At 44.2% G+C, this 12,116-nt stretch overlaps 1 protein-coding gene across 1 annotated transcript in view; it reads right to left on the bottom strand.

Annotated features, from left to right (window-relative positions):
- The window catches only part of LOC112267102 (membrane-associated phosphatidylinositol transfer protein 3), a 99,049-nt gene that overhangs the window by 38,465 nt on the left and 48,468 nt on the right, over window positions 1–12,116 (bottom strand). The window contains exons 4-5 of the mRNA XM_042297417.1: window positions 1,682–1,752; window positions 777–997 (exon numbers count right to left, since the gene is read on the bottom strand). Of these exons, the coding sequence (XP_042153351.1) occupies window positions 777–997; window positions 1,682–1,752 (292 nt within the window). The remainder of the gene's footprint in view (window positions 1–776; window positions 998–1,681; window positions 1,753–12,116) is intronic.

Below are 12,116 nucleotides of genomic sequence, written 5' to 3'. Positions count from 1 at the left end.
CAAATGACACACTATGATCCCAATAATTAACAAAGCCACCCAAACAGCACCGGGACACTAATGCAACTCAAACCAGTCATTTGAAGTCACTCTGGGATTCAATTTCATCTTTCTTCCTCTGTTAGCTGAATAGAGCTAGTGTCTTCAGGTGGCTTCTATGGTAGATCAATTAAAAACAGTGAGCAGGATAAAAGGTTATGAGTTTCATTTTCCAAATGCCTCGAAAGCCTGGGAAATGTCAGTGGCATGCTAATTATCATCCCAACATCTGTTTAACGGCTGCCTGCTCTATATATATTTTCCAATTTAACCTTCAACAGAATTGGCAGCCTGTTATCTCTGGCCCGACGTCGCTGTTGACTCATTTGATTCCCGAGACCAATTTGTGTGAACTGGAAATGGTCACTTGGGTATTCTGCTATGCCTCCTTAAAAATGACAAACATGCCTAAACGGTGTAGTGTCATTCTGACTGTCAGACTAAATCGCTGGCAAATCGCTGCTGGGTGGTGAATTCACCTCAATGGAAATGCTATCAAATATATCCCACATATCACAAGTTATTACTGCTATAAAGCAATCATGACTCTCCACTGTGCTTCAACTATTCAGCTCAGCGACGGGAGGCAGCACTGAGGCAATCTGAAAGGGATGAAAGACCAATACAAACTGCACTTCAATGCCAAACAGAAAGCAAAAATCATAATCCTAAAAATAAAGAAATATTAAGAATGTCAATATTTTTCCTCCCCTTGACGTGTTGTGTGATTGACTCACTTGGAGACGAGGGAGAAGGCCTCGGCACACACAGCCGGGCAGGCCACTAGCTTGATCATCACATGTTCTGCTGCGGCCTGGAAGTGTGCCCGAGCCACCTTCTCCAGCACAGAGGACAGCGTGGTGGCATCGCCAGCCTTGGTGCCAGGGTCTCCCCCTGCCGTATCCAGGATGTTCCCACCATGCATCACCAGCAGCAACACGTGGGTCTTACAATGGGTCTTCTGCCAAGTGGAGGAGAGGAAGGAATGACCAAAGAAGAGTAAGAAAAGAGGTGAGGATGAGGAGGATGTGAGGGGAGAGGAGGGAGAAGTGGGTTAGTGGTATAAGGCAAGACTCCTGGACCTGCATTCATATATACTATAGATAATAGAGACACCTCATTCATATATACTATAGATAATATAGAGACCTCATTCATATATACTATAGATAATAGAGACCTCATTCATATATACTATAGATAATAGAGACACCTCATTCATATATACTATAGATAATATAGAGACCTCATTCATATATACTATAGATAATAGAGACCTCATTCATATATACTATAGATAATAGAGACACCTCATTCATATATACTATAGATAATAGAGACCTCATTCATATATACCATAGATAATAGAGACCTCATTCATATATACCATAGATAATAGAGACAACTCATTCATATATACCATAGATAATAGAGACAACTCATTCATATATACCATAGATAATAGAGACAACTCATTCATATATACTATAGATAATAGAGACCTCATTCATATATACCATAGATAATAGAGACAACTCATTCATATATACCATAGATAATAGACAGATGCCTCATGAACAGACGGAGTGTAGGGTAGTTATACTGGTCATTTATTTATCAGAGTGTATTGTGATTCTCCTACCTCCATGTCCTCTAACCCGTCGATGCTGCTCTGAGGGACACATCGAGGACGCCCCAGGCGATACAGGCTCCCTACAGATTTAAGATAGGAGAGAGGGAGAGAGAGATAATTAAAGACAGAATTGTAGATAGAGAAAGAGGGAGGAAGAGAGAGAGAGACAGAAAGGAGAGAGGGTAGGGGGAAGAGAGAGTGAAAGAGTGAGAGAGCTATAGAAAGGAGAGAGGGTAGGGGGAAGAGAGAGTGAAAGAGTGAGAGAGCTATAGAAAGGAGAGAGGGTAGGGGAAGAGAGAGTGAAAGAGTGAGAGAGCTATAGAAAGGAGAGAGGGTAGGGGGAAGAGAGAGTGAAAGAGTGAGAGAGCTATAGAAAGGAGAGAGGGTAGGGGGAAGAGAGAGTGAAAGAGTGAGAGAGCTATAGAAAGGAGAGGGGTAGGGGGAAGAGAGAGTGAAAGAGTGAGAGAGCTATAGAAAGGAGAGAGGGTAGGGGGAAGAGAGAGTGAAAGAGTGAGAGAGCTATAGAAAGGAGAGAGGGTAGGGGGAAGAGAGAGTGAAAGAGTGAGAGAGCTATAGAAAGGAGAGAGGGTAGGGGGAAGAGAGAGTGAAAGAGTGAGAGAGCTATAGAAAGGAGAGGGTAGGGGGAAGAGAGAGTGAAAGAGTGAGAGAGCTATAGAAAGGAGAGAGGGTAGGGGGAAGAGGAGGAAAGAAGAGAGCTAGAAAGGAGAGAGGGTAGGGGGAAGAGAGTGAGTGAGAGAGCTATAGAAAGGAGAGAGGGTAGGGGGAAGAGAGAGTGAAAGAGTGAGAGAGCTATAGAAAGGAGAGGGTAGGGGGAAGAGAGAGTGAAAGAGTGAGAGAGCTATAGAAAGGAGAGAGGGTAGGGGGAAGAGAGAGTGAAAGAGTGAGAGAGCTATAGAAAGGAGAGAGGGTAGGGGAAGAGAGAGTGAAAGAGTGAGAGAGCTATAGAAAGGAGAGAGGGTAGGGGGAAGGAGGTGAAAGAGTGAGAGAGCTATAGAAAGGAGAGAGGGTAGGGGAAGAGAGAGTGAAAGAGTGAGAGAGCTATAGAAAGGAGAGAGGGTAGGGGGAAGAGAGAGTGAAAGAGTGAGAGAGCTATAGAAAGGAGAGGGTAGGGGGAAGAGAGAGTGAAAGAGTGAGAGAGCTATAGAAAGGAGAGAGGGTAGGGGGAAGAGAGAGTGAAAGAGTGAGAGAGCTATAGAAAGGAGAGAGGGTAGGGGGAAGAGAGAGTGAAAGAGTGAGAGAGCTATAGAAAGGAGAGAGGGTAGGGGGAAGAGAGAGTGAAAGAGTGAGAGAGCTATAGAAAGGAGAGAAAGAGGGAGAGACAATGGAGAGAGAGAGAAAACTCGATACATGAGCCACTTCACACTTCAATTATTATTGATCCCAAGAGCTAACCAATTTCAGTATAACTAAAGCCTCAACTCTTCTCTTTATTCCTTCCCTATCTGAGAGATGAGCCCCAAATATTGTATGCCCTTAAGCTCAAATCTCATAAGCACATACTCTGGAAAAGTCAATACTGACCCATCACACAGAATCCTTTCATACAGGCATATGGTTCTGTCCCCACCACAGTAGCTGCCTGGCACTGCCATATTTTGTGTGGCAAGCCATTGGCTCCTGGCCAAACTCATGAGCCTCTGCATGCTCTGTTATCTTATGTCTCTGTCTCTGTCTCTGTCTCTGTCTCTGTCTCTCTCTCTCTCTCTCTCTCAATTCAATTCAATTCAATTCAAGGGCTTTATTGGCATGGGAAACATGTGTTAACATTGCCAAAGCAAGTGAGGTAGACAACATACAAAGTGAATATATAAAGTGAAAAACAACAAAAATTAACAGTAAACATTACACATACAGAAGTTTCAAGACAGTAAAGACATTACAAATGTCATATTATATATATATACAGTGTTTTAACAATGTACAAATGGTTAAAGGACACTCTCTCTCTCTCTCTCTCTCTCTCTCTCGGCTCTGTGCTTTACTTCCTGCTTGTTTATCTGTTCTCCCCCTGGCAGCGTTTGCCAGGGGAGGCTGTCACACACTCACAGCCTGTCAGCTCCCAGCCCACAGCCTGCCCTATTCTGTCTGTCTGTCTGTCTGCCTGCCTGCCTGCCAGCCAGCCACTCTGTCTCCGGCCACCTCTTGCCTCCTGCCTGCCTCCCTCCATTTCAACACTCAGCAGACCCACTGCACTATTCTGGTCAAAATGTTAGCCACAGCAAATCAATGGAGAAGTTTCTTTGTAAGTGGGAGGTGGAATAACAATGAGAGCTGGTGTTTTAATTTATTGGACCGGTACAGGGAGCACAGTACAAGATTAGTCATACATTTAAAATAAATGTGTGATCAGAGGTTCTCTGCATATTTACAATGAAGCCTTTTTGCTTCTTACATAACATTAGATAATTGCAACCAAAACAAACCTCTCAATTATTCAGGAGTTGTAACATAGAGTAAAAAAAATGGGTTGAGTGAACCCAACTCACAACCCTGAAAGTTCTGCTAAAATAGAGCCACGGTAGACAGGGGAGCCTGCATGTAATCGGCAGTGAAGTCTACATACAAGCACAGCTGGTTGTAGACAGACAGAAGCCTACTTTACTATAAATAAGACATGTTTGTATAATTTTGAAGTGCATTGATGTAATCCTATTTGTGACAGGGAAGCTGAGTGGTGAAAAGCAGTCTCCCGTGGCCCTCGGTAAGCCTCTCCTGCAGCTGGGCAGCCTAGCTAACAGCAGGGAATCCATCCAGGTTACCAAGGGATTCTAAACTCTCCCTCCCTCTTTCTTTGACTTTTTACCTTTCTTATTATCTCTCCCTCACTTTCTTTCACAGCGGCGTCCCTCTCTCATGTTCTGCCAATATGTGCATTACAAGTCTCAGAGGCACATAGGCTCACTGGCTGTCTCTAACCTAAACGAATGAATTTGCTCAGAAAGCCCTCTCTAGACTCCTCCAAGTCAGGAGTTAAGGGTGCCAGGACTCAGAAGCAATATGTCTTTTGTCACCTATACAATATCTCAACCACACTCTCAAAGCCATCACATTCACTTCAGTTTCAGCCTCTTGAGTCATGTAATAGCGCAGAAACAAATTGGACATTTGGTTTGTTTGCAAGTACTAAATGTGGAATTTTTGCATTTGGTAAAATGCTGTATAATAAATAGTGTTTTATAGGATAATCATAACCAATCTTAGTTTACTATTTAAAAGTGTGAGAAAACTATAAACAAATAACAATTTTCTGTATAATTGAATATCTAAGAGATTTAGAGGCAGAGAGAAAGACAGACAGACAGAGATAGAGGCAGACAGACAGGGAGAGAGGCAGACAGAAGGAGACAGACAGACAGACAGAGACAGACAGACAGACAGACAGACAGACAGACAGACAGACAGACAGACAGAGAGACAGACAGACAGACAGACAGACAGACAGACAGATGGAAAAAGATACAGAGAGAGGCAGACAGACAGAGACAGACAGACAGACAGACAGACAGACAGACAGACAGACAGACAGACAGACAGACAGACAGACAGACAGACAGAGAAAGATACAGAGACAGACAGACAGACAGACAGACAGACAGACAGACAGACAGACAGACACTAGCTAGACAAGGATACTGGTAGTATGTCAGACAGACAGAGGAGACATTGACAGTATGTCAGACAGACAGAGGAGACAGTATGTCAGACAGACAGACAGGCAGGAGAGAGTGGAGGGGAAAGTATGTCAAAGGGGAGGGGAATGGAGTAGGAAGCAGTAGGCAGAGAGATGAGCAGGAAGAGAGAAACTGTGAGAGAGAGAGAGGAAGGATATTGGCAGTATGTCAGTACTAGCTAGTGGAGGAAGGATACTGGTAGTATGTCAGTACTAGCTAGTGGAGGAAGGATATTGGCAGTATGTCAGTACTAGCTAGTGGAGGAAGGATACTGGCAGTATGTCACTACTAGCTAGTGGAGGAAGGATATTGGCAGTATGTCAGTACTAGCTAGTGGAGGAAGGATATTGGCAGTATGTCAGTACTAGCTAGTGGAGGAAGGATATTGGCAGTATGTCAGTACTAGCTAGTGGAGGAAGGATATTGGCAGTATGTCAGTACTAGCTAGTGGAGGAAGGATATTGGCAGTATGTCAGTACTAGCTAGTGGAGGAAGGATATTGGCAGTATGTCAGTACTAGCTAGTGGAGGAAGGATATTGGCAGTATGTCAGTATTAGCTAGTGGAGGAAGGATATTGGCAGTATGTCACTACTAGCTAGTGGAGGAAGGATATTGGCAGTATGTCACTACTAGCTAGTGGAGGAAGGATATTGGCAGTATGTCAGTATTAGCTAGTGGAGGAAGGATATTGGCAGTATGTCACTACTAGCTAGTGGAGGAAGGATATTGGCAGTATGTCAGTACTAGCTAGTGGAGGAAGGATATTGGCAGTATGTCAGTATTAGCTAGTGGAGGAAGGATATTGGCAGTATGTCAATACTAGCTAGTGGAGGAAGGATATTGGCAGTATGTCACTACTAGCTAGTGGAGGAAGGATATTGGCAGTATGTCAGTATTATTGGCAGTAGTCAGTATTAGCTAGTGGAGGAAGGATATTGGCAGTATGTCACTACTAGCTAGTGGAGGAAGGATATTGGCAGTATGTCACTACTAGCTAGTGGAGGAAGGATATTGGCAGTATGTCAGTATTAGCTAGTGGAGGAAGGATATTGGCAGTATGTCACTACTAGCTAGTGGAGGAAGGATATTGGCAGTATGTCACTACTAGCTAGTGGAGGAAGGATATTGGCAGTATGTCAGTATTAGCTAGTGGAGGAAGGATATTGGCAGTATGTCACTACTAGCTAGTGGAGGAAGGATATTGGCAGTATGTCACTACTAGCTAGTGGAGGAAGGATATTGGCAGTATGTCAGTATTAGCTAGTGGAGGAAGGATATTGGCAGTATGTCACTACTAGCTAGTGGAGGGCAAGTCAATAGCTTGGCAGTATGTCAGTACTAGCTAGTGGAGGAAGGATATTGGCAGTATGTCAGTATTAGCTAGTGGAGGAAGGATATTGGCAGTATGTCAGTACTAGCTAGTGAAGGAAGGATATTGGCAGTATGTCAGTACTAGCTAGTGGAGGAAGGATATTGGCAGTATGTCACTACTAGCTAGTGGAGGAAGGATATTGGCAGTATGTCAGTATTAGCTAGTGGAGGAAGGATATTGGCAGTATGTCACTACTAGCTAGTGGAGGAAGGATATTGGCAGTATGGCAGTACTAGCTAGTGGAGGAAGGATATTGGCAGTATGGCAGTACTAGCTAGTGGAGGAAGGGTGTTTATTTGCTTCTTTATCCCTCTGTCTCGTTCTGTCTCAGCCACTGTGTCTCAGAATGTCATTCCTCCATAAATTAAATTAAACCATGTTGCTGTCCTTCCATGTCTCCTGTCCCTGCCTATTGCAAAGTTCTCTCTCTCTCTCTCTCTCTCTGTCTCTCTCTCTATCCCCTGGTTCCTACAACTACTGCCACAATGACAGATTTCTATCAGCTTAGAGGCAGCAGAGAGAGAGGGAGAGAGAGAGAGAGAGAGAGAACCTCCTAATATTGTGAAGTTGCTGTCAGGCCACAGAGAGACAGAGTGAGTTTACAGAATACAGATTTCCAAAGAAAAAGTTGTACACACTCAAAATATGTTTCCAAGAATATGGCACACGGGGCTATGTAATGTCAGCTCCATTTAGACTGAGGGCTTGTGAACTGTGAGGCTAACTCTTAGAGAGGCCTCACTGGTGAGGTAGATCCTGAGAGAACCTACCCAGAACAACACTTAAAGGTGCGCCATATTTGACAACTAAGGCCCCCTGTACACTTAGTGCTGGAGGGAATGTATTCATTCAATGTGACAACTCACTCACCCACCGCATGCCATCACTGTTTTGTGTAGAGCACTAAGCACCTTAACAACATTCACTTGGCTTGGTCCAGCCAATGAATGCTAGCTATGCACTAGCCTCCCAATACCACAGACAGACACCAAAATAGAATCACAATACATTTTTATGACAAAGTTAGATCCCTCAACATGATTGCCAGTTTGCCACAGTCAGTGAACTGGGTTATGCAGTACATTTTCCAGAGCATGTCATTGGTAATTAACCAGATATCGAACAAGTACAAATCAGGAAAATGGGTGATACATAGAAACTGTTCGGAGCCATTTTGGGCCTGCATCAGAAATGGCACCCTGTATGCACTGTCTACTTTTGAATAGGGCCCCCATAGGTCTCTGGTCAAAAGTAGTGCACTATATGGAATAGGGTGCCATTTGGGACCGCTGATCCTAATGAAAGATTGTTTTCAGTACAATCTGACATGGAGCTGTGACCTCTGTGACCTGGCCCTGGAACAGTGGAGGAATGCTAACATCCAGCTCCATCTGTTCACTAGGGCTGGGGATTGCCATGGACCTCAAGATATGATATATCATGATACTTAGGTGCTGATATGTTGTGTATTGTGATTTTCACAATTGTTTTTCACGATACTGTGATTTTATTGCTATTCGATGTTCCAAACATATTGCTCTCCATATGTATGCTGTAAAGGGACAAGAGAGAACCATGAGAAAACGAGTTTTGATCAGTCATGGAAATAAATATGCTGAAAACAAATGAGCTCCTTATTTAAAAAGAAGATGGAGAACAAGCAATGAAGAAAAATACTGGAGATTTGGTACCGGTACAGCTAACTAGAACAAAAATAACATTGCATTATTGTCAAAACGATACAATAGGATATATCATAAAAAATGATATCCCAATATGTAACTGTATCGATCCCCTACCCCATCACTACTGTTCACTACAGCTCACTACAGCTCAGTATAGTACACACACACCAGGCAGGGAGCTTACCAGCTCACCACCATTACAGAACACTCAGAACACTCAGAACACTCAAGTGCCTCGCGGTGAGAATATACACTCACTGGACAGTTTAAAGGGAATACACATTTATTACCGGGTCTATCTGCCTCCAGAACACCCTGAATTCTTTAGGACATGGATTATACAGGAATGTTTGGAAACGTTCGGAAACATTCCACAGGGAACGTTCCACAGGGATGTTGGTCCATGCTGCTGCTTACGCCAAATCCTGACTCTGCCATCAGCATGACGCAACAGGAAACGGGGCCTGCTTTACATAGCAAGCCACGGCCGTGTGACTCACTGTCTGTAGGAGCGAACCATTTCCGTGAACGGGTGTACCTAATAAACTGTCCGGTGAGCGTTCATTATGCACAAGCACAGATGGACAAGTGTCTGGAGCATGGGCACGCACACACACAAGCATGCACACTCGCACCCACCCACATACACAGCAAAGCACAATCATATGCCTATTTAGAGCTGTGAACACACACATTCCCACCCCAATCTGTGTCCCTGATTGCCACAGCTGCTTCCTACCCATGTGCTGCTGCTGCTGCTCTGTGGGCCGACCTATCTGTTATGTGCCCCTCAGTGCAGAGGATGAGAGACGCTGAGTCTCAGGCTGCATCCCACAGGGCTCTGGTCAAATGTAGAGCACTACGTAGGGAATAGTTGCCCGCTTCGTAGGTGACTTTACACTCACACTGTTGCTACATATTTAAATCAACATGCACACCCATATTTCAATCAACAGTAAACATCTATAACAATCTATAACTGGTCATAAAGCTGTTAACCAGCACCAGTCACGTCTAACTGCAATTGAAATGTATATTTCATATCCTGTTCCCTTACCTGGAGCTGAACGACAACATAAGTGTTGTTTAGGTGTGATTATCTGCTCACATTGCTTTCACAATGTATTTCCCACAACACATTCTGTCAGACATACACACATCCACAGCTACACACACTCACACACACGCAGATAACCCCCCCCACACACACACACACGCACTAACACACACACACACACACACACAGGAGAGTGTTATCAACAAACACGCCATCCCAACAGAGAGATGTATAGTGTAAAGACGTATTAGGCAGTCCAATAGTCCAGACAGTCTTGGCTATAGCTGTCTCCTTCATAGACTATATCGCTTGTTATCATTATCTCTGCTCTGCTCTGCCTTTCTTTTTTGACACCCTTTTATTATTCCAGACAGAGAAGGTCCTTGTCTCCCCAGCTCCCATGCTTTGGGGATTTCCTGTTTAAAGAAGGAAATTGCAATAAGGCAAAGATGGAAAAAAGTAATTAAATGGGAATTAGCGTGTGAGGGAGACTGTGCCTGCTAGGCTAGCAGCGTATAAAAAAAATGACTTGGCTGGCTGGGGGCGAGAATAAGGCAATGGGGTGAATATAGATGAGGAGGGGGAAGATACTATTCCCTTTGTGTGCATGTCTGAGAGGAGTTAGCTACAGGTTGTAGGTAGGACTAGAGAGAGTAGCTAGCTGTAGTAGACAGGGCTAGAGAGAGCAGATACCTACAGGCTGTAGGACTAGAGAGAGCAGCAACTTACAATGGGTAGTGCTAGAGAGCAGCTACCTACAGGGTGTGACATGGTGAGGTTGGATCCAGGTGCAGAGAAGAGACCAGACGAGGAATCAGCGGTTAACGATAAACATAATACTTTAACGGTAACGGAAGGATCACAGTAACACAGGGGGGAAAAAAACACTAAGTCGCGGAAACTCACTCAGGAGACAAACATACACGGCACATAATTCAAGCTTCAGCAAAGGACAACAGCAAACACACGTTTTTTAACAGGGAAATCATAATGAGTAAATAGGACACACCCGAGTGTCGTTAATGTCTCTAGGACGGTCTCAGCTGCCCTCTGGTGACAGGTGGAACCTTCACAGTACCCCCCCCCCCCTTGGAGCCAGGGCAACCACCACATAGTTGGTTGAAGGTCCAAACGAATCCCGGATCCAGGATGTCCCGGGCAGGCACCCAAGTCCGCTCCTTGGGGCCATAGCCCTCCCAGTCCACCAGGTACTGCAGGGTGCCTCGGACCCGACGAGCCTCCAACAGATGCCGGAGAGTGTAGGCCGGGCGACCGTCGACAAGTCGAGGGGATGGAGGGGCAGGTGTGGGGGAGAGAAGGCACCAGTCCTTACCAGCTTGAGACGGAAGACATGGAAGGATGGACAGACCCTCATACCTGGGAAGCTGGAGACGATAGGTTTGATGTGACTCAGGATCTTGAATGGTCCTATGTAGAGTGGTGTGAGCTTCCGTGAAAGTATTCAGACCCCTTGACTTTTTCCACATTTTGTTTAAGTTATAGCCTTTTTCTAAAATGTATTAAATTGTTCATGCTGTGGGGATGTTTTTCATCAGCAGGGACTGGGAGACTAGTCAGGATCGAGGGAAAGATGAACAGAGCAAAGTACAGAGAGATCATTGATGAAAATCACTCAGGACATCAGACTGAGGTGAAGGTTCACCTTCCAACAGGACAACTACAGTTGAAGTCGAAAGTGTACATACATATACCTTAACCAAATACATTTAAACTCAGTTTTTCACAATTCCTGACATTTAATCCTAGTAAAAAAATGCCCTGTCTTAGGTCAGTTAGGATCACCACTTTATTTTAAGAATGTAAAATGTCAGAATAATAGTAGAGAGAATGATTTATTTCAGCTTTTATTTCTTTCATCACATTCCCAGTGGGTCAGAATTGTACATACACTCAATTAGTATTTGGTAGCATTGCCTTTAAATTGTTTAACTTGGGTCAAACATTTCAGGTAGATATCCACAAGCTTCCAACAATAAGTTGGGTGAATTTTGGCCAATTCCTCCTGACAGAGCTGGTGTAGCTGAGTCAGGTTTGTAGGCCTCCTTACTCGCACACACTTTTTCAATTCTGCCCACAAATGTTCTATAGGACTGAGGTCAGAGCTTTGTGATGGCCACTCCAATACCTTGACTTTGTTGTCCTTAAGCCATTTTGCCACAACTTTAGAAATATGCTTGGGGTCATTGTCCATTTGGAAGTCCAATTTGTGACCATGCTCAACTTCCTGACTGATGTCTTGAGTTAGTTGCTTCAATATATCCACATCATTTTCCTTCATCATGATATATTTTGTGAAGTGCACCAGTCCCTCCTGCAGCAAAGCACCCCCATAACATGATGCTGCCACCCCCATGCTTCACGTTTGGGATGGTGTTCTTCAGCTTAAAAGCATCCCCCTTTTTCCTCCAAACATAATGATGGTCATTATGGCCAAACAGTTCTATTTTTGTTTCATCAGACTAGAGGACATTTCTCCAAAAAGTATGATCTTTGTCTGCATGTGCAGTTACAAACAGATTTAAGCTTTTCACACCAAAGAACGTTCATCTCTAGGAGACAGAACGTGTCTCCTTCCTGAGCGGTATGACGGCTGCGTGGTCCCATGGTGTTTATACT

Source organism: Oncorhynchus tshawytscha, linkage group LG14 (assembly GCF_018296145.1).
Source record: "Oncorhynchus tshawytscha isolate Ot180627B linkage group LG14, Otsh_v2.0, whole genome shotgun sequence".
Lineage (NCBI taxonomy): Eukaryota > Metazoa > Chordata > Actinopteri > Salmoniformes > Salmonidae > Oncorhynchus > Oncorhynchus tshawytscha.
Note: the sequence above shows the minus strand (reverse complement) of the source record. Positions and strands in the feature narration are given on the sequence as shown.